We start from the raw sequence: 24,514 nt of genomic DNA on the forward strand, positions 1-24,514 counted from the left end.
TTTTTGTTTACTGTTCAAATATACTGTTATTTTTGCCACGAGTAACTTTATTATCATCATTGCCAGGCTACCTCCCAAGATACTGCTTTATCAGATTTCTTTACTATTAGCCCTGCAGCTATCTTAGAACATCAGCATCCATTAGTTTTGTACCACTGACTCTCAATTTTCAGAAAAGAGAAAAACTGGGTTCCATGAAAAACTGTTTTCACCTACTGAGATTCAGTACAAGGACTATCTTCCTTTAGCTGAGACATGAGATTTTGCTTTGCAAGTACAAAATATAGTTAAAAAAGAAAAAACCACAACTAAACAAGGATGAAGTCTCTAAGAAGTCATTTGACTAGAAAGTAAGACTCCAAAGTCAGCACTTGAAGATGATTCAAATAAAAACGCTTATAACGTACATCCAGACTTTCTGAAGTGCAAAATTACCTAGAGGTTCTATATAAATATATAGTTGGGGAGTATCAGGGTAGGGACCTATCAATGTTTACCTGCAGTGCAAGAAATGCAACACCACATGTATCACATAGCACCATTCCAGAAATTCAGAATTTATGACTATTTTAAGATTGTTGTAGTGCAAACAGTAGCATTTCCATGTATAGTTTGAGAAATGGTTTTATGGATATTGCTAATATTTTTTGTAACAAATAAGCTTTGAATAGTGATTTAGTAACAAGTAGCTACAGCATTTCTTTTGTCATTATTAAGAGACCTAGCTATATAATATTATACCAAGAGAACAATATATTAAAAATATAAATACAGTAGGTCTGAGAAATACAAAATGTCTCCATAAAGACAGAAGAGAAGAACAGCGAAAATCACAGATATTTTAGTAGATCTCAGTAGATTTCATCTATTATTGTATTAAAATCCACAGTCCAGGTTCTGAATTTTTGGTAGTTTTTCCATCAATAATTTCAGTAGTGAACACAAGGAAGCATTTGTCCTGATATATCAAACACTCTAACATGCAGACAATTGCTTTATTTATCTGAACCCTTGCTTGAAATGTATATGGGGATCCAGATGAAGTGTGAAGTCTTAACAATATGATGTAAGTTCAGAGTAAGGAAAGATTTACCAGCTCCTATAGTTAAAAAGACAGTGGCAGAAAATGTTTTTAACAAGAGACTAGCATAGGGTTAAAGCCAAATTTTTCTTGAACAGATGATATTTCAGATGGCCACACTATTCCAGATGCATCAATTTCCTTGAAAATCCAATCCATATATGTGCATATGCTGTGCTGGCAGGAGGACTGACTGAAATGGCCAAAACCCAAGAGCTAATATTCTTTTGGCCAGAATAATGCAATTATTATTTTCCTAGCTATCAGTCTAAGCATACAGAGCCATCTGTTATGCAAAGCAAACATACACATCTCAATTACAGAAAATGCAGTTGCCTTGACAGAATTTGGATTACACCACTAACCAGGGCTGTAAAATTTGTTTTAAGCTAGTGTATAATGGATGCCTTTCAGGAGTTTCCTAATTAGCATTTACCTGCTTAAACTAATTATCCATCCTTCTTCTTTACTGGCTTATTAAACTTCGTTGGATACTATGCATAAAACAGATTAATATGAGCATAAGACAATAATAAACATTAAAGTTCCGATTCTTTACTGTATTAGCAACATGGTGGCGCACCAATTTCAAAATTTGAGATTCTTGATACTAACTCCCAAACAGATTAAGGCAGGGATTAAAGTCTATTACAAAACGAGGGACTTTAATGAGAGACAAGAAAACTGATATGAGTTAGAAACAGCTCTGTTTCCATTTCTATCATTTGGTTTGCTAAAGCCAGCACAAAATAACAATTACTGAACTTATTACAGCCAATTGCTTGCATGTTCTTTGAGAAGTTAATGAACCTCTATTCAGATTCTCACCAGATAATATTTAAAATTAGTCTTTTTTATGCACTAAATGTTAAAATTTCCCATTTCATTGTTGTTGGGGTACAGCAAAACTGACAGTTGCCAGTGTTAATAGTTGTCTCCTCATAGTAGTATGGGTCTCAATTTAAAGGAGCTGAAGTAAATATTATCTCAGTTTTTCTTTTTCTCCTCAGGGTGACTGCAATAGAAGTAGATTATCCTACTCTGAAAATCATCATGCAAAATCTTTCTGTTGCATTTCTAAGTACATGCAGAAAGAAGCTATCCTTCCTAAATATTTCTGAATGCTGCAGGATTAGGAATAAGCATCAACAAGCAGCTTTCCCCCCACTTTTGTCCTACCTTTTAATCTTTGAAAAACAGTTGTCAGCAATTAAGTGAAAAAAAAACCTCAAACTGTTGTATTTTATAAATTTGTCTTTTCATATTAGTGAGCATTTGTGAGTGCGGCAAAATGTGTCCTTGTTGGAACCCTCCCTGCAAGACATTTTAATGGTCTCTTTCAGCATTTCCTGACTCCTAATGACTCCCTGTCATCGTGTCAGCTCCCTGGATAATGCAGGGTACTCCATAAACATCCAGTAATAGGACACAAGGGAAGTACTATTAGTGTGTCCCTTTCCTATCAGGTACAGAGGTTTAAAGTTCAAAACAACTGAGAAAAGAAACTTCATTTGTTCTCAATAAATTAATAATGATCCTTCAAGGCAAAAAGTTTTCAGGTACAAGTTTGTCTTATCTCAACGTCCAATACTGGTAGATACGTTTTTCAATTACTTCTCAGGATGAACCAGATGCAACTTTAAATAACTAATTCAATAATCCACACAAAATACAGAAACCAAATTATTATTTCTTTAAGAATGATAAACATAAGAATGCATCATACACAATTATGTTCTAGAATCAAAAGCATGTACTTACTTGGGACAGGCCTAAATAGATGGAGACAGTTTCTGAAATGTACAAAAATTTTCCTTCTTGATTTAGTGCAAATACAAATCCATCCAGGGACTACAGAGTAAGGGGGGAAAAAAAAAAGTGAATAGATTAATAAAAATCTAAATTCCAGATAGAAATAGATTCAAACAAAGGCATCACAGAACAAATTGAGGAAAATGTTCTGATTTCTATGAGAGTGTTTTTAATCTGAATCCTTAAGACAATTTCTTTATATTCTGTCTACATATTAACAAACAGCATATGAGTATATTCCAAAGTTCAAGGACTTATTGTCATGCTTACATCTGTCATATACTGTATAAAATTTATCTCATTTTAATGACAGAAGAAATACAGAAAAATAAAATATTGTTCAATTTTTTACAGAAAGAAATAAATAAGGAAAACAAGTAAACTTCCAATCAAATGCTATTTAAGAAGATTCCCCCCCCCATCCCCCAGAATCAAAGCTGAGAATTTCCACTTCCAAAAACTGAAGAAGAGAAAATAAAATCCCACTATCACTCAAACCACTATGGACCTCAATAATTTGTTAATTAATTGAGGATTACACATACACACACGCGCGCGCGCATGCACATACACACACACACCATTTTCCTTTTGTGAGACAACAAACAAAGCCAATCAGCAGATTACTGTCAAATATGTTTACAGCTTAGGTCTATAGAAATGTTATGAATTTCATCCCTTTGGTGTAAAACTCTAGATCAGATTTTACTTTGACAGGTTCAAGTTTCCACTGCAAAAAATCAAAAATCAAAATATGACTACACAGATTAATGCATACCTTTTGAAACATGAGTGCAGTTAATAAACAAAGGACTATATTCTAAACTGACACACGGAGTAAATCACTGCACATGAAGACAGAAATATACCTCTAGGAATAAGAGCAAATATTCACTAGGAAGAAACTGTCTTTCATACATTATATTTGTCTTTACTTTTATGCTTTTTATGAGGCTGATTATTGGCAAACAAGCATTCACTATTGCAAAAGTAAAATCACAAAATTCCAGAAATTAGAAATGCTGAAACAACTCAGAAAATCAGAAACACTCCAAACGTTGGGATGAACAAGAAACAGTCCCAGAAAGTCCATCCCAAATATCCCCTTGGGATAAAGGTATGTGTAAAGTAAAAATACAACTGTAGCACTTGAGAGATTAACCTGGGTTTGGATGAAAAAATAAGATGCACACAAATTTGATGGAGATATATGATGACAAAGTCATGTAATCATTTCATTCCTTTTCAAATACAGAACAGTGATTTCTGAGGGTTTTTAATTTTTTTATTCTGCTTCTTGATTAATTTTTAACACGCTGCTGGTCAGAAGCTGTCTTTGGCAAGTATTCACCCCTCTCTGATGTAGTAGGTGATGGAATTAGTTCAAAAATCTGTGTTTTCTAAAAAGAATAAACCACATATTGGAAAACAAACCCTCACTAAAGACACTGCATTAAAGAAAGACTCTAATTTATATTTATGAATTAATAAAAATGTAAATCTGCATAGATTTCCTTCATGTAAAAACATTTATATTATGCAAGCCATTTATGGCCTCTTATAAATCATCATAATTTCTTTTGAAATGATTAACATCAGTTCCTTGAATTTTAACATCAATAACAGGTGGAAAATATCGAACAGTGAAATTCAAACTTAGATCCATACAAGGACAATGAAAACCTTTACACATTTGATCTCCCCCACTATGTATCATTTCTTTTGCTACTATCCACTTTCCCCGTCACAGAAAGATCAGAAGAGTAAACCTTTAAAGGTCTTGGTTTAAGTTTTCCGGATGCTCTATCCCATGTTCCTTTGAGGAAATTGGTTTAATCCTCTGTTAGAAATAAAACAGAACCGTCACTCTGGTTGCCTGGCCATCTATATATGTTCTTGCTAGAATGCCATTCTCCACAAGCAACAATAAATTGCCATACTGAATCAGACTAATGGCCTATCTGATGTGGTCAGTTTTCCTGGGTCTGACAGCATGTACCTAGATGCTTCAGAACAGTGTTTGAAATATCGATAATGGTTATGTAGGTAATGACAAGCCTACTAGAAGTTTCTTTCTAAGCTAAAGTTGTTACTAGTTGGCATGACCATGATATCTGATATTCCTTATAATTACTTTTTATAACTGCTGTGCTCAAGACTTTTTTCTTTTTTTTTTAATCCTGTTATGTTCTTGGCTCAATGATACCTTCAGGAAAGAAGTTTCACAGGTTATTTGTGTATATCATATAAAAACAACTTTCCTTTTCTCAGTTTATAACATATCCAGGCTTTTAGTGTGGTCCCCTTGCTCTTTTAGTTAAGAGAGTTACATACAGTTGGAGCACATTTGTGATCTGGTCTGTTTAGTACACTGCATTAGTGTGTAATTATCTGGCATATCTGGATAGCGTTTTGTAAGAACAATAAAAAATAATTCTCTAAGCCACTGATGGCTTTCCTGCTTCTTTTCTATGCATTATCTTATTCAGGAATTCAGTCTTCTTAATGAAAGAAAAGTTTGAAGAAAGCTTTTATTTCTGCTTAATCAGTACTGTTTTCTTCAGTGTTGTTTTGGAATTGGCTGAATCCAGTTTTGCTGGAAAAATATAAATAAATAAAACTATCTCTGGTTGACACAACTGTAGAAAGAAATTTCAACCTTCATGGCTAAAGTTTGGAAAGTCATCAGCAGCTGGGAAGGAAGAGTGTTAAAGTGAGAAGTGTTAGACATTTTAAGCACTTGCTACTTTTCCATGCCATTGACTCTGACTCTCTCCTTTCAGTTAAATAGTTTTAATTCTTTACCCTTTTCTTCACTTTCTTTCTGGAAGACTATTCCTTACTTTTGCTTCCTAGTTTTACAGGGGAGGTACTGAGGAGGCACCACCGATGGACTGGCAGGGCCAATGCAGCATACCCACAACTACTTTGGCTTCTTGCGTGATTAGTCACTTCCCCTGCCATAAAATTAGTTCATTTTGCCAACCGAGACTACTAAGTCGTGGTCAGTCCTTCCCCGTTTCCTTTCCCACCTCGCTGAAGTTATGCTTGGGTACAAATACTGACTGAATCCAGCACTTTGGTCAATAGAGCAAAATCAGACAGTGTATTTAATTGTATTTTGAAAAAGCCACTGATTAACAGCTAATGGAACAACTAATTACTTCCATGTCCAAAATACAAAGACATTAGAACAAAGGTGCCAGGTACTAAGCTCAAGTCCTAATAGCTAAGAAAAAGGACAATAAAAATAGTGGGAGAAATAGCCACCTTGCAATGCAAGGCAGTTCCTCCCACCAGGATGAAAGGGCTGAGATGGACCACTTTTGTGACAATGTTGTTGTTTCTTATACAGGTCAAATAGTAGTTCTGAAGGACTGTCTCATTCGTTATTCATAGGTATTATTTATGAATATTTATTATTTAAGTAATGCGTGTTGAAATTTTTCAATTTTTCATAAAGCGTATGTCCTCTGTGCATGCCAAGAGAGCAGCAGACTTCAGAGAGGGTAGCAGACAACATAACAGAGGTTATGCTATATACTGCAGAAGTGTATGTGATACCATTGTACACTACCTATTTACAAACAATTTTGTTTTAATGTGAAATCTCTGGAAGTGTTATTCATGTTACCTGTATATAACTAAGGACACAATAAATGCGAGAAGGGTACTGGATTTAGTCAGCTTTCAAATCTCTCCTTTAAAATGAGCGCCACAGTGTAATTTCCAGCCAGAATTTCTAAACAGTTTCACTGTAGTTCAAAGGCAGATAGGATTTGTGTTTCAGATGTTCCACAGTTACCATCGACTATAATATAGAAATAGGGCCTGCAAAGGTAACTGCTTTTTCATAACACATCATATTTTCATTGAAGCAGAGGCCATGAATATAAAGGTAGAGTGTCTTCTGTTAGGAAAATATTGTTGAGTTAATTTCTTTTTTATTTTTATAAATGAAGTTGACTGTCATAAACTCCATCCTATCCCATCTAGTGCGGCTGCTGAAGAAGGGTCAGGGTGACCCCAAATGCCAATTTTGAGCACAATCCAATTTAAGGAAGACTGGCAACTTCTTGTTTAAACCTACACTTAACTGGTTTTATGCAAAATATGATTAAAGTTGAAGTTCCCTAGTACTTTTGATTTCAGAAAACCATTATGTATTATGCTGTTTCAATCACCACAGGCTACTTTTTAATTTATTTTTTTTTAACTGCCCCACTGTTTTCAACAGGCGCCAATTAAGATTCTGGGGTCAAAGGGTTAATTACATCTTCTTACCCACTATGTAGAATTTTCTGATTATTAACCAAGGTTGGATTAAGATGAAAAAGAACCGACACAAAAGTTAATGCTTGCCCCTCCTTGAGAAGATTTATCATAATACCATGCTGAAATCTATATGCTTTCTTCAAAGCTGTTAGAGAATGAAATCTTAGAGGAAACACTAAAATAAATGCTTTAAAGACATGCAAGTATCTAATTTACTGAGCCAGTTTTCTTATTCCTGAAAACTGTTCTAAACTAGCCAGTCAGGACTGATACAAGATTTCCTTTGTCACATACCAGCAAGTCAATGTGGTAGACATGAAGGAAGTGAGACTCAGATGTAAAAGTCACTAGATACAGCACCTCTGAATAATAATGCCAATAATTATAATTTATATCCTCTGACATCAGAATAATCTGAAAATGTAAAGCACAGGTTTTTAACCCAAAATACTAAGTGCCTTTTACAGTATTTGTAGAATAGTGAGGTTATTTCCTCTCAGGATATGAAATCCACTGTACCACTTTGACCGAATATGCACTAATGTATAATGCATCGTACTAAATGGATTTATATTTGTCAGAGGAATTTTGTCCCAGCCATTTTTGCATATTCCCACTACAGGCAAATTTAATTCACTGGAGTCTTACTACAATGTCCTTCTGGAGAATATCCTCATATTTCATACTATCCATGAAGTCCCTAATTCTTTCTAGTGTATTCCAATGCCGCAAAAACCCCTGTTACCCTGGCCTAAACTCCAGTTAAGAGTGAAGAATTACCAGTAGGCTAGGTTATTTTAATGACAGATTATTTTAAACTAAGCTTTCACCATCTGTTCCACCCCCTAATTATGAATGCAAAAAGCACATATTTCACAATTACATCAGTAAAAAGTAAGATATAGATGATTTAAATGCATGCATGCGTTCTTTGTCCAATGCAGCATGCATCTGTGATGTTTTTCTCATCATTCAGGCTCTGATCAGGAGATAGGGGCTCGCGAAGGGAATACTCCCCCTGATAAAACAGATTAATTGATACACTAAACTTTTTCCTGGCAAACAGATCATCTTAATTAGAATTTTTCACTGTTATGACACAAAGATATTACAACTGGAGCTGAGCATTAATTTGAGGACAAAGCCTGTCACCAATTAGACATACAACTTTCAATAACAGCAAAAATATTTTACTTTTTTTTTAAAGGGAGGCAGTATTGGATGCAATTGACATTTACAAAAGCAAATAGTCCCTCTTATAATAAACTTATTATTGCATAATTTATTTATTGTGTTACAGCATGGCTTAAAAAACATGATTTACTAAAGACAGCAACAAAAAAGTAAGTTTCATTTCAACATGCCAACCATTCTTGGATGGGGGGTTAAGATGAAATAAAAGGCATAAACGGTAGCTAATAGAAATCTGATTCAAAGCCTCAATGCCCATCTACTGTGCTCTCACTATTAAGATATCAGAGTAATATCCTCCAGCAACACCAACAAATATACAAAAGCATAACTACTTAGGTGGAAAAATCTGACCTTGGGCTTTCACAATTAAGTACTACGAGACAACCAGAGTATTATTCCTGGAAATAGGATTTTATGTGGTATGTATTTGATACACACAAATAAAAATGAGCAACTAAAGTTTGATCATCTACTGACTTACAAAAATCTCTAAAAGCTTTATTCCTCCTCTACATTATTTTTAATCCCTTGCTAAAAACAAAACAAAACAAAAGTCCAAATAAAATAAAAAGGCTTAGGACTTACTGCAGCGTTCCTTGGGCTACAAGCTTTTTATTATTGAGTAAAAATCCCACCATCAACGACATAGTATAACCTGTTTTCAATTCTTATACCATGGCCATTTTTTTAATCACAGTCCACCATAACGGTTATATGGCTACATGACCATAGACTCCTTGTGAATCAATGACGCATATTTGGGAACAAAGCAACATGTATTTGGCACCAAAACAACTACAGTAAGAAAGATGATGTAAGAGGGCAAGCTCAAAGGATGTGGTTAGAACGGACTTTGATGCCAGCTTCCTAATTTGTCATCTTTGTGCTTTTTGCTTGTGTGGTCAGGATGCAAATTATGACAACAAGGAAGTGCCAAAAAAGAAATGTGTCAATAATAAGGAGGTCTGCTTTATAGCTCAAAGCCAAGAAAGGAAGGAGGAAGAGTAAACTTGACTGATTCCCTTGATGCATCTTTTGCCAGACTTACAGAATAAGTATGTTTATGTAATCAAAGCAGCAAAAACTTGCAGTGGCAGATTTAATACTTGATTAGAAAAAACATTTTGTTCCAGATCAGAACCATTGCAAAAGTGGAGAGTGTAGAGGAGAAGAGTTTAGAGTCAAGAATAATGTTAAAAGGTGGCAGTTGGGTTCTTAAGGAATACTCCCAGGTTTATTCACTGATAATAGATTGACAAGTATGAGAGATGAGCCTCAGAATCACAGAAAGATTACAAATCTCTAAGCAATGGGACCTCAAGGAAAAAGTCAGAGATTAAGAGTTTGACAATTTTTTGTATACAAAAGCAATAAATGACTTTTAGGGATCTCTGCCTTGTAGATAGCAATTTTTTTTTTCTTTTTTTTTTTTTTTTCTAGAAGGCCATTCTCTATTGCTGCAAAATCCCAAACCATCCTGACTGCATAGAGGGAACTGCACCAAGAAACCTATTAGATTTGCTGAAAAGCTGGCATCACAGCGGGGGGGGGGGGGGGGGGGGAATCCTTGGGTTATACTGCAATGCTATTAGGAGAGAGAAATAGTAAGCCTTACTAATGTGACAAAAAAAAAAAATAAAATTCAGGACAGGCAGCTTGCACTTATTCTGCACCCAGTTTATGACAGGGTGATTTTTTTTTTCCTGCACACCCCTTCATATAACATGCAGACAACTGTATCAATGCCAAAATACAGATAAGAACAACAAAACTGAGTCACATGATAGAAGCCAGATGATCTTTCATTATTGCTGTGAAATTTTTTGGTCAAGTCCTTCCACTGTTTTGCTATATCCTCTATATCTCTGCTCATTATTAAGCTTCTGTTTGATTAACTGATCTAAATTGCTGGGCTGAACTGCTGAAATTCTTCATGCAGGTTTTCACATAGAAGACACACTGATGTGCACTGAGGGAATTAAAACTATTTGTTAGAAGTGGTCTGATGCTTTACCCAGTACAGAGTTAGCTCCGCTGAAGTCAGCTGGTTGCGCAGGTTATTTTAACTTACATGTTAGGCTTCCATGGCATTAAAATTTTAACTGTCTGATGACCTGCTACAACTCGAAGCTCTTGGTCTGTTCTTCAACGACAGTGAGGAAGCAACCTCTCTTGAGTAAAATATTTTACAAGGTGAGTAGTAACCACTAGTAAGAGATAGGAAGTATGAGTTTACTTTCTTTGCTTCTTTTGGAACAAGTGGAAAATGGTAAGTGATACATTAATCTATTACATGACAATCAGACAATTTTATAGTAGTTTTACTGCAAGAAGACATTCAGTAAACTTTACATTCCCTGTGTCCGTATCAGTTGTCTCCAGCCTGTGGTCTTCCATCTGACTGATGTCAACCGGAACTATTCAAACTGAAAACTGAACTATTCAACAGTCTGGACAATCTGAACTATCCATTCTGAACAACTTCAAACTGAACTGTTTGAGGGGCTGTGAAAGGTAACTGAGAAAAGTAAGCTTACTGTCTGTAGACTTAAATTCACCACACAGTATTTAACCCTGCAATGGACAATTTTTGGGATCCACTGGTGTACACACACACACACACACACACACACACAAGGTTAAAAACTGCTGTTCTCATTGACAAATGCTACTTTTCATTGTTGATTCTTTTGCATAAATGATTCATTGCTAAAACAACACACTGATTTACATTGGTACCTGCTATACTAACCACTGCTGAAAATCTCTGAAGTCTTACTAGGCAGAATATTTAAATGCTGTCTTTGTTATTCTCTTTTCTGAGAGGAGGGCTACACATATTAGTGTAAAGAAAAAGGGAGAAAAAGGACTCCTGAGGGAAGGATTCGACACTGTTGCACTTAATTAAAATTCAATTTTGTGGGAGTTGTGTATTAAAGCACTGACCTTTCATCTTTATGATGCCAATTCCTGATGAGCTCCTACCCTTCAATTATATAGGATTCATAGTGTTGGTTCCAGACTGTTTGGACAGCAAGATTGTGATGCCAATAACTGCATGCCATCTAATACAATCAACTATATCTATTTAGGATGAGACTTATCATACAGAGATTACATTATATATCTCTTACCCTGAGAATGTGATTACTTTAGGTCAGGATTAAGTGTACACCTGACTGTGGACTGGCTTTGCTTTGGATACACAAGGTTTGAATATTGAGTAGTTTCTGCCCTTCGGTGGTACAAATATTCCAATCACACATGCATTTGTGCATTGAGCGGTGCTGCCCTGAGTAAAGGACTTGACACTGTATGCACCTGTATAACATTTACTACCATAAGTGCCAAAACTGAAAGAGTAAGGTGACCCAGTAGCAGGAGCTATGATAAATAGCGAGAGTTGGCAGAATGAGGGCTGAGTCCTGCACCTCAGACCACACAGCAAGAGACTCTGGGAAACTGATCTGATAGGAACACTGTGCAGGTAGAAGCACCTATACAAGCACAACTGATTGTGGGAGCAGTAAGTATTATTGTAAATATTACTTTCCAAAGCTGCAAGTTTAAAGCCCTTTTGTGTTATGTATGAATATTTCAGTTTATGTAAGCTCCATTCAAATTGATCTTATATTCATTGTATGTCTGCATGTTTCGTTAGTTTTTCTTTCAATCTACATAATCTGACACTATGTGAAAGTAAACAGATAAAAGTATCTAAATATCTGTTGTCCAGAAAAACTAGGTGAAAAAATTATAGGGAGGAATTTGTGGTATAGAGTTAATTGCACTCTTAAAATAACACCTGCATTCAGTAGGTACTCAGATGCTCTGGTGATTGATCCTGACAATTGGCTTGCTGGAATTAGACCTCTAGCCCAGAACTAAGCACATGTGTTCTCACCTGCATCACACAATTTCATACATATGAAGCAGAGAGGCTGTGCTCAGGGAAAAACAGGATGAGGGGCTTACATTTAACATATTTAATCTGTTAGATGGCAATACAGACAACCCAAATAGATTTGAATGAGAAATTGAGTTGAGTTCTTTGCCTAGCAGATCATTCTGATTTATACTCTTGAAAGAAGAACACATTGAGAATACTTTATAGACAACGGTCTATAGAGATAATAAGAACACAGAACATCAGGAACAAATCTAAAGTCCATTCAATCCAGTGCTGTTTCTAACTGTAACCCTTAGCAGATACATGGCAAAAAATAAAACTCTGTTTTCTTATCTTCAGCCTCTTATCCATGTTAAAATGCAAAGAAGACAGAACCTGGTCCTAATACTGAGAGTTCCTCCAGCTGTCATTAATCCTTGTACTAATGCAGGAGATCCATTTGCTATACCAATTCTTTCTCCACCTATGGGATTGTGTAGCAGTTCCACAGATGTCCACTCTGAAGTCTTCTAGGATACATATTACAGCTGGACTAAATTAAAGCGACCATTCGCTTTTCCAGCAAAGACGGGTACATAAAAGCCTCAAGAACTGTTACTGCCACTTGACTCCTTAGTCCTATGACGCTTGAAAGAAGAAGAATCTGGACTGGCATGAATCAGAACCTGCTAGTTACTAAAAGTTAGGTTTATAGAGGCATGAAACAACAACAACAAAAAAGCCCACAAAACTATAACCCTTCGAGGTCTGGATTGTGAAGTGGTTCTTCCAATGTAGTAGTTTCCTCTACTCTGTGTGTCTTTGTCTGTCCTACTAACAACATCCCAATCCATGGCTAGTTTTTGCTAGATTTGACAGTGGGCAGAGGTCTCAGAGAAATTCCTACAGGTTTAGTGAAAACAGACTGATAATGGAGATGAGACCCTCTGAGAGTCTTTGCAGCAACAAAAGCTGGACTATGAGTTCCTATAGTATTAGACATCACAAAGCAGAGACCTTTCAAATGCCCTGAGCACTGAAATAGCTTCAGCCAGGTTGCACTGCCTTAGACACAAAAGTCAACAGAAGACAAGATGGAAATCTACAGAAAACTACGCTGCGCTATTTGAGTACCAATAGAAGATTTGGTTTCCATTCACTCATCTGTGCAGTTAAGAGCAGGGAACGCAGGAGTACTGCGAATATGTGGCACTAACAGAAAAAAACCACAATTAACTTCCTGAAACAAGTTAGAGACTTCATTAAGAATAGAAATATTTCAAAATCTTCCCCTGAAATAATTATCTACTACATCTGCATTCTACACAGTAAAGTTGGTATCTCTATGCTGAGTTGCAGTACTTCTTTCAAGGGTTTTGAGGTTACAGTGCTTCACTCCAGAAGTACATTTCACACGAAAGTGGGGAACGCACATTTATGTGAAAATCAATTATCCTGATGGAATCGGAGGTCTGGTCCTGAATGATTTCAGGAAATCAACTCAGTTTGCCACTACAAAACACCACTGCTATGTTGACCTTCCACTTCTGTTTCACAGCTGGAATGAGAGACCAGCTGAGAAGACAGTGTGTAGCTCTGCCATCAACAGGACTCTAATCCCACCCTAGTCTGTGAGGAAATACTGTGCTTCTCTCTCCCTCCCTTGCTTCCTTCCTTTTTTTTTTTTTTTTTTCTGAGCTCACCTCTAATGCCTGTGTAGGTAAAGATAAGTATGGATTTTGCTGTTTACCAGCTCACTGCATAAATTCAAGCATATCAACAGCACAGAGCAGCTCTTTCAGTGAAAAAGGTTTATATTCTTTTTTAAATACAAGCTAATATATTATAGTCGCACCTCTGACTGCTGTGATAATTAAGGGTCTGTTTGTATTTCCATAATAAAAATCCTATTTTCTAGGGTGGGGAGGGGTGAGTGGGTTATGATTTGTCCATACAGCACCAGCAGAAGCTGGAAACACAAGGTTCAATGAAGAATATCTTTTTCTTCTTTTAAAGACAGTTTCACAGTAACCATGTGAAAATGTTCCTCTGTATTCTTACCACAGGGTTTTAGTGTGCAGTCACACTATCATGATATGCCCTTAAGGAGTCCCCTGGAGCAGCTGCAGCATAAAGTATCAATAACCTGCTCATCAAAGGGTGCTCAAGATTTCCTTGACACTGCAGAGTACAGTAGCTGTCGGTTGTGCCAATAATCCACACACCACATTATCTAAAGAGCCCCAAATAAGTCTTGACACCACCAACCCTAATGCTATTTATTGCACATGTCAACAATCTATATGTTGTATCCTGTGTCCCAAGTAGGAACTGACATGATTGCTCTGCACTGTTACTATCCGTTTCACTCCAATTTGTAACAGACCTGAAGGTTAAAGTCTCTCCCTAAGATGACTGTGGTAAAGCTGCCTTCATCAATGGAACTGATGAAAGAAAACTCCCCCTCTTGCCGAATGTTAGCACCATTTTCTTGTAATTCAGAACCACCCAGAGAAAACCAAGGAAACGCTTCTGATTTCTTTCTACTATGATGCTTTAAAAACACAGTGTGAGTGTAGCATCCTTGCTTTTCCTGCTTCCATTGTGAAATTTTTCTTCTTTCTGCTCCATTAAAAAGTCACATATATCTGCAATTGTCTCCTGCCTTGAGCAATGTCTTCTTCTAGACCCTAAGCAATACCTTACATGTTTGCTCGGTTGTCTAAATTGCAGGCAGTTGTCGTCAGTTATCTGGGCATCTTTATTGTGCAGTTCTGCATTCCTGCTCCTGCTAGCTGGAGGTCCTGTAATGTTGCATTTTGACAATGTCTCTTCTCCCTGATGCAGGGTACTTTCAAGTCTTACTCGTGGCGCATCAATGAAAGAACTTCTAGTGCAAGTTTAACTTTAACCTTTTTGTAAAAAATAAAATACAAACCAGAATTTCCTCAAACATCATTTTATTTGTCCCAGTAGCTTCTTTTTTCCCCCATCTTTTTCCCTTTCCTTAAATCACTGGAAAACTACCTTGAGCCAGAATCAAATAGAATTATAGAATCACAGAATGGTTTGGGTTGGAGGGGACCTTTAAAGATCACCTAGTCCACCCCCCCTGTGGTGACCAGGGACATCTTCAACTAGACCAGGTTGCTCAGAGCCCCGTCCAACCTGACCTTGAATGTTTCCAGGGATGGGGCATCTGCCACCTCTCTGGGCAACCTGTTCCAGTGTTTCACCACCCTCATTGTAAAAGATTTCTTCCTTATATCTAGTCTGAATCTACCCTTTTTCAGTTTAAAACCATTAACCCTTGTCCTATCAAACAGGCAACTAGATGCTGACAGTGCTTTTTATGCTGCTGTGTGAACGTCTTTCCAGTTCAGATTCTGTTCTGTTACCATGCCCAAATGAACATGCTGCTTGACACACAACAGAGAAAGCAGTATAGATAGACTTCTGCATGTAAATTTGCCATTTTAATTGGCAGCAACCCTTCCAACTGAAAATAAATAAATTTAAGTGGTCATGCTTTAACGAGTTCCGACATTTATCTGAATTTCTTCAATCTGTTTTCAGTCACTATAGTGAAAAAGAAATGGTGTTTTATCAGTCCTTCCCTGATTCTGGTTTGAAACCAGATGGGAAAGAGCAGGAGCACACACACACAAGATAACTGCAACAGAAATATAACCAAATGTTTTCTACATCTGAGAAGACTGTTTGAGTTCTGACTATGGTTTAAAATCTAAACAGTATTTTCAGCCTAGTAATAACCTTTGCAGGACTACAATTCAACTTGCTAGAGGTGATTTCCTATGGTACTTAAGACTAACTGTTTTTATTTCTAAATGACTTTTTTTATCAGGGAATAAAATAAACACACCAGAGTGCTTAGAAATTCAGAATGTTTTTTGACCCTAAAAGATGTACATTCATGGTGTATGAAACTTTAAAGCATCCTTGTTTGAAACTGTAATACATCTTGCCACATATTTCTAGCTAAACATTGTTAGAATAAAATTCTCCCTCACAAGCTTCCTGTGCCATTTCCCAATCCTGCAATGAAGTCACTATGCCACCCACTGATATCACAAACTGGTATGAAAATTATTTATGAAAAATCATACAATACAACAAATGTAGAACTAGAATTTTCAATTAGGAATGTACCAGAAAAGGAAAAAAACCCCTGAAAAAACAGTTTTGGAAAGTAAATAGAAAGTATGTACACACTACAGCTATTTGAATTTACTGTCCCAAATTTAAATATCAAATTCTGCCTACAGCCGACTCCTAAAGCTCTTACTGATGCCAAAACTATCTCCTTCTGAGGAATCTCACACTTTTGACATCAAAACTTAATTCAGTGCAGAATCAGTGTTTCCTAAACCACTCTCTAATAGTAATCTCAAACCAAACCAAACCTAAAATCTTGACAACTGATACATTTGCTATTGCCTTTATTCCAAATAAAAGAGGCTTCAGATACCTTTGTGATATGTTCATTAAGATGTGCAGATAGATCTATACATAGTCTACAGGCCTCAAAGCTAAAATAGATTAGATAAAAACACAGAGTATAGGTTAAAATCACTGTGGATGGCAGATCCATTGCACACAGATTGGAAAGCATTCACAGAATCTGTGAAGGTAAACTGAAAGATTTTTTTTATTGCTAAGAAAGAGAGAAATTTAAGCTGTATAAACATTGTAAAATTAATGATTTGATTCAGAAAGCTACAGACAAGAATTTAAATGCACAGAACAAAAAGAAATCCCAGAATTTACTCTGAAACTTTATCATGAACAGGGAATTTCCAGAGACTAACTACTGATATGTGCTACAACAGGCATGCTGGATTTGGATCAAATCCGTACAAATCTATCAATATTTTGTGGTTCACATACAAACTTATACTACTGTCTCTGACCTACAATAATTATAGTCTACACATTACAAGTAGTAATATTTAAAAAATCATAATTATCTAACTACTTAAAAGCTCTTTCCTATTACACACTAAAATGTTATGCTTCTCGTACAAATGATACCACAGTATAAACTGCTCTTGCAAATATTACAGCTTTAACTAGCATTTACTATTTGTAAATGCATGTTGAACACAGCAGGTGGCAAAATGATTTAGCATCATGAACAAATACATATGGTTGCTTGAGCCCAAATTTTAGAGTAGATAAACGTATTTTCTGGTCCTACGTTTAATGGACTAGAAACGAGCAAAAAGGCAGCTAAACCATTGTACATATTCTGGCAACTCACTGCTTCAGGTGAACTTTCTCATATAAAGTACTGTGCTTAAAACAACATAAAAGCAAATCACAGGTCTCACATATTCAATGAATGGCTCATCTGCATTATTTCCTCTTATAGTTTTCAAGTAGGATTGTGTGCTATGGAAAAAAAATGCAAAGGTAAAAGCAAGAGCACAGTGTTATGTAGTCTAAAATCAATAGACAGAGAGAGGACATTAACCAAGAGGCTAATAAAAAGATGCTGCCCTAGACAGTAATATAAAGAGCCCTGATATATTTTTCTCTTCAAAAATGCTATTCCTTATGCCAATTTTCCCTTAGCACTGCAGTAGTTTCTCTGTGTATATACACGTCATCTTACTTTTTTTGTCTTGTTCCAATTTTATGTTTGCATTTTATTTTCTCATTTCCTTCCTGCTACTCCCCTGTTTCTCTTTACTAGTTTGATGTTTACACAGACCTTTACTAGAATTGCAGGGTTTGGAGAGATCCCATTTTTTTTCTTTGTTGTAATGCCCACATTTTTCTCCCAGAGAAAAGATAAGTTTACCCAGAAAATAAAAAGCTAATACAACCTTTTGCTCATCAACAAAGTATGTCTTGTTGTAGCCAGGAATAAGTTAATAAAGCAGGGAAAAAGCTTAGTGGCTTAAAGAAAAAAACCCACCACCTCCTTGGGGTTATGAACGAACAATGTTGTTTTTTCTTCCCAGCGTGCAAGGATTTAATTAAGTGATAACAGTCACCTTGGGGTGGCTGCACAAGGCAATAATATCTAGGTGAAGAAAAATGCTGAAGAGAGTTGAGTACAGTCAATTTATCTTCAGAGAAGGCAATAAATGAACAAAGCATAGGTATTTGGCTGATTGTTTTGGAATGTTTCCATTACTGATAAACATCAAAATAAAAGGACAAAGATTTGGTATTTTCAGTATCTGAAATGTATTAAATACAGAAAGAAACGAAGGAATAAATCAGTGTGAGGTCATATCCTAGAGTTCTAATTGCAAATGGTTTGGTAATTATTCAAGCTAAACATAGAACAAGGGAATTTTAATGTTGACACAAAGGATAGAAATACAGCTGAGATGTGTATTTATAGCAAATACAAAACACTGGATGAATTTCACTCTGGAGAAAAAAAATTGGTAACTGTAGATGGAAAGAAGTGATATATATTAGACGAATATATGCAACTTTGTGGCCAGCGACCCAAATTCAAGGATTTAAAAACATGTTTATGGGAGCTCTTCAGGAAACAAGCAGCAAGCTCAGTTATCTGTAAGCCTACATTCTGCCACCCTCATATGCCGAGAAAGAGAATTATGAGAAAGAGCAACATGAAGCAGAGAGGAAAGACTACCAGGAAGAAACATTCTCCTTTACCACAAAGTTGCTAACAAATTGCTTTACATTATTTGCAACATGGGGTTTGAAAGGAATACATGGGCTGTCCTTAGGGAGTTTGATGTGTGCAAAGTGGTCTGAAAGCTATGTACCCATTTCCAGTAACAGTACTTAGTCTTCCAAAACTTAGCACAACTCGGAGTCCAGCTACAATAGTTGTTAGCAAGCCGCATGATCAGTCAAAGTCTCTGCCAAATGGACACAAATTATGCTTAATATGGTAGATGGGAGAAATAGCACAAACACACCAGTAATCTTGGGAATTCACCACATTCCTCTGTCCCTCTCAAGTTGGAAACTGTCATTTTCCCTTTAATTTTGATACTTCTCCTGAATCTGTCTCCAGCAGTGAGGGAATTGATAGCTATTTCCTTGAGTTTACAACCGGGTTAAATCCTCCTCACCCACACACTTCTGCATGAAGAGGATGAAGCCTACAGACAATTGTTTTTTAACTGTGTGGGCTGATATTCTCTCAAAGGAAAGGAACAAGTCAATAATGAATGGCTCACACGGCATCCTGAGAAAAAAATATGAAATATGTGTGTGCGTGAGAGTGTGAGAGCAGGCAAGTGTATTTGAGTTTAAAGAGAAATATCAATATCTGAAAAACATACAACATTTTGAATTTGAACAAAAATCTAAAACAAATTCCACTAAGTTGCCTCATTATGACTTCAAGTGTATGTCTGGCTACAGTATGTAAATAAACACTGCTTTTCAGGGCCTGCCTTTTCAAGGCCCTGTAAGTAAGACCTACATTAACAATTGGTCCCACTGCAGTTACTTTCCTCCTAAAAGCAACATGCCCTTTAAAAATACTTTAGGAACTACATACAGGCATTCATTTCTCACCTCTAGGAGGCTGAAGGTTTGTCACCTGCCTGTAGCTGCTGTTTGGCCTTGGTAATGTGATTCCAGCAAACACTTATCCAAATTACAACTGCAACCTTATTGGTTATCTCCATCAAAACACTAGGGAAGGACTTACATGAAGCTTATCCTTTTCTTTAGGTCAAGACTGGAACACATGACACTAAGACCACTCTTTCATATGGTTCAGAAGCAGACCATCTTTTTCAGGCTGCCAATCCAGCACCTATTCTGAGCTCCAAAGGGAACAAAAAGTGCTGTAAGCTTGGTTTGCCATAGAATTTGGATGAATGACTACTCAATACATCTTCAAAAATTTCAGTGCAAAAGTATTGTTTTTAAAACTATTTAAATCTGATCAGTAAGACTGATATTTAAACTTCCATTTTGTCTGAGCTGTAGGGCTGTTGAAAATGAATATAACTAATTGGAATTACTATTTTGAACTGCTTATGTTCTTTGAAGTCCTTTTATTTTGCACAAATTACCTTTTAGAAGTTCTAAAATTGCTACCTGAAAACACAGTGTTAGGAGGCACTGGTCAGTGCAGTCTGCAGATTCAGGAAAGGCACATTACCTCAGTTCACATTCAACAGATTTTATTTACAAACCATTAGAAACTTATATTAAAAAAAGAAGGAATATTAAGTCTTGCATAATATGGTGGCCAAAGTTCCCCTTACCAGTTACCACGGAAGTTCTTGCACAGTCACAGAGATGGGACAAACAGGTTTTCAAACTCCATCAGGCTGAGCTGAGACACAATGTTATTTTTCCAGGTATGATCTAGAGGTGTTTGTAAATTCTGGTCCTAAAATCAGTGCTGTATTGCAATGGCCAGAAAATAATAAGAAAATATGATTACCTGGGTAGTACTTTTATTTACTTTTTAAAGTTCCTTTATGAGTTTTTTTGAGGTTATTTTTATTCCTCAAAGAAGAGAAACTGTACTTAAACAGGTACTAGAAACATGTACTAAAATTTGACTTAACAGAATTAAAATTGCTCTACAAATGTCTCCATTTAAGGTATGACATTAGCTACATGATCAGAGTGTAGGTCTTAGAATTAAAATACAATATCCATTTCAAGTGCGAGATTAGACACTCACTATATTATAGAACACATATATGTTCTATATGTTTGGCCACCTTCTCCTTTTTTCCTTTTTATTTTATCTTTTAAATGGTTATTGGAAATTAATGGGATTTTAAACAAGTAAAACTCAGATTAGGTTGTTTTCCTGAACTAGCTGTTGGTTCAGCATCTCCTCCACTAACTCAGAATATTCACCTGTCTTGAGGTACTGTAGTGCCAGATTGAGCTCATATCTCTGGGTCCTCCTTGCTACCTTCAGGATACACAGCACTTCTCATGAATCCAAAGGAGTAAAGCCTTGGAGTGGGCTCCAGAATGTGCTGGAAGAAGGATGAATTTGATAGATTTGAGGGATGGAAAGGAGGGGGATTTGAAAGTCTAACAAAAAAAACAAACCGAAACAAAACAAAAAAGTAAATAAAGTGAAGAACATATTAGGATGAACAAGCGAAAGCTCTCTTGAAGATACTGAAAACATGATGAAAAATGGGCAAATATAATGACTATAAAGTAAGGAATGGGGAAAAAAGGGGGATGGAAAGACAGACCAACAAGCACTGAAAATAGAACAGAAAGACTGAAAATGTGTGAGAGAAAATAGAGTGAGTTTAAGATGAGAAGGTTGAAGAAAAAGCAGGAGAAAAACACTAAGTTGCACTTCTAATAAATAATTTCATAGAATGAATGTCAACCTATTGCAGACTACTGTGTGAACATACAGATATGCCATCCAGAAATTATTTGGTGCTCCAAATAGTGCCAGAAAAATAACAAATAATATCCTCTCCAGAGCAGCTTACATGGCAAAGGCACAAGTAAGGACAAATACCAGTTCATCAATGTCTGAACTGAAAAAGGATGAAGGAGGAGGATTTCTTTTCCTCTGAAGGATTTTTTTCCAACTTTTTACATTACTAACCTATTCCTGCAAGGGATAACTTTTATCCTTTGCTTACAAAGACTGATACTGTCTGTGGAAAATGCTAGATGGCACAAAATGATAAATTTTCCCACAGTATCTTCCTGTAAGAGAATACCCCTGAACATACCTAGAGAACATTTTGTTCTTCCCCTTAGAAATTGCTTCAGACTTTCTGCAGTATTTAAAAAAATATTGCCCAAACTTTTTAGCTGTGTGAATGTGTCCAGAGTTGGCAGTCCAAGGCATAGCCTTGAAAAAGACTTTTGTATGCAAGTCAAGAGAATAAATTCTTGAAATACTCTGCTCTTACAGTGGTCAGCACTGGACAGCTGTCAGCAGAAAATACACAGTCATTCAGTATGAAAATCTGCTGTCACAGAACAAACCCTTTCCCCTTACAAAGATCTCAAGAAATACTTCTAGAAGAAGCATTTAGCAGTAATAAAGATGGGAGAAACATGTTGTTATCTTGGGTAAAACAAGTGCTCTCCCATTTATGTTAATATCAGTTGAAGACATTTGGCACATGACACATATATATCACCAATGTGGAAATTTATTGACAAGTGCCAATGTTAGCTGAAGACATTCAGCTGCCATACTAGCTTTCTACATGACCCTCGCTCATTCTTAAGGATGCAATACCTGAAAAGCCACACGACGCAAAAATGTCAGTGCATCTTGAGTGTACACTGTTATTCAACTCTATACTTGACCAATCAGCCAAACACCTCATGTCTAATTTAGAACTTTTAAAATTTATACCAGAATACCTTTTTTTCCTTTTCTTTTTTTTCTTTTTTTTTTTTTTCCCCCTAGAAATCTCTTTGTAGTTATAAAGGCCAAACCCCATGTGTCTAAATTTGTCTATACCCACATCTGCCTCTGTGTGGAATCTAAACCTCTGTAGACCTGTCCAGAAGTACAAAATAAATGTCCCAGTGACTGCATTTATATACTTCCTTTTTTCTACCACTCATCCAGTATGTAATATTTATCATTTTTTATTAAAGTGAGCTTTACGCTCCACCTTGATCAGAAACTTAGTGCACGCTATCTGTGGAAATTTACCACTACTAAAATCTGGTTTATTAATAAACATTATTTCAGACTGTTAGGTAGGTATATAAACAGTCCATAGAAATAAATAGATGCAGGACTCATGGCTTTACTCAGTTATTCCTGTGGATGTCAGGAGTGACAACAATATAATGATATTAGTTAACCAGGGCAAAACTGGTGCAATTTGAAAAGGAATTAGTATTGAGGAGCTCCATCCCCTTCTGACACTGGTGCACAATTTGTTAGCCAACACTTTCCTGGGTAACATATATGATGAGGGCCACATGTTTTCCTAAAATGGATTCAACCTGCTCACCTAGCTTATAATAAGAATGAAATGGGAACAGTAGACATCAATCTGCTAATATAATGAAATAATTTTAATGTGATTTTGGAAGGACATCTGGTCATTGTACACAAGATGTATATGCTATTGAATCTCTGGTAACACTAGTGGGAAACTTATGGGACTGTTTTATTCCAGCAATCAGGCTGCATCACTTGCCAGGAAAAAAGCCTCACCTAATGTGCAGAACAGGAACTGCAGGGAAGATTTTCTTCTTCCTCATCTTGCTCTGTTGGTGTTGCTAACTGACATAGTATCTTTGTAAGTACGAAGATTAAGTAGAAAAATATTGACCAGCATAGCAGGAAATTAATTTTGGAACAGATTACTGTGAAGTATAACATAGACTAAAAGTACATATTTTTAGTAAATTATTTCTTTACAATTTTTTTTTTTTAAATCTTACCAATTTTACATTCTTTTCATCTATGGAGTATCATACATTCCATTCTGCAAACAAGATTTTAGATTTGTTACATCTGTGGTATCAGTTGCAGGCTGAATTTCTGGGACAACTCAGTCAAACTGGTTTAGCTGTTCTCAAAAGTGTGGTAGGGACACTTTTACATTGTCCATATGAAAAAATTCCTATGGCCTTTTCTTTAGACTGTTCTGTTCAAACCTGCTCTCATTTAACCAAGTTATGAATCTTTGGTTAAAACTCAAATTTACACATGCCTCGTAGAAATTCACTAGAGGACAGCTAGCAAAAAAATCTCAATGATTCCATTTAAAACATGCAGAAGTACTGCTAGATTGCTGGCACCTGACCAGAGCTTGCATTTGCACCTCTAATTTGCATCAGGTCAGTGGTATGTCATAACCAGAACTAACAACAGCCACTTGCCTGATCACACGCCTTCCAGTGACCTGTCTGGTACTTTGGAGGAGGAAGGATGTATGAACTAGGCTTTGTGTAGAGAAACAGAATGAGGCAAAGAACTGCAGAGGGCTGAGGGGGGAATGGAGTCACTTGACTGAAGCAAAGACGCTGGGACTAAGAATAAGTATAGGGATGACTCTAGGATTGATTAGTCTAAGAGCCAAGAAGATTTGGGCTATTCTCATAATCTGAGAAAAGAAGAGAACTTCAAATCACCTGGTCCAAATTTAGAGGGCTCTGAGTCTGCTTCGATATGAACAAACATGGCAAGGAAGGATTTAAGAAAATGGAGCTAGATCTGTTAAGTAGCTAAGATGCATATAGAGGATTAGTGTTGGTAAGGAGATTGGAAATGGAGCTGGTGGGAAATACTGACAGGCTGAGCAAGCAGGTGGGAA

The 24,514-nt window shown here is 36.3% G+C and overlaps 1 protein-coding gene across 2 annotated transcripts in view; it reads right to left on the reverse strand.

Moving 5' to 3' along the window:
• NPAS3 (neuronal PAS domain protein 3) overlaps positions 1-24,514 on the reverse strand; it is a 623,235-nt gene that overhangs the window by 188,152 nt on the left and 410,569 nt on the right. For both annotated transcript variants that reach the window (XM_075030304.1, XM_075030305.1), the window contains one exon: positions 2,843-2,932. In XM_075030304.1, coding sequence (XP_074886405.1) covers positions 2,843-2,932 — 90 coding nt within the window. The remainder of the gene's footprint in view (positions 1-2,842; positions 2,933-24,514) is intronic.

Source organism: Buteo buteo, chromosome 6 (assembly GCF_964188355.1).
Source record: "Buteo buteo chromosome 6, bButBut1.hap1.1, whole genome shotgun sequence".
Taxonomy (NCBI): domain Eukaryota; kingdom Metazoa; phylum Chordata; class Aves; order Accipitriformes; family Accipitridae; genus Buteo; species Buteo buteo.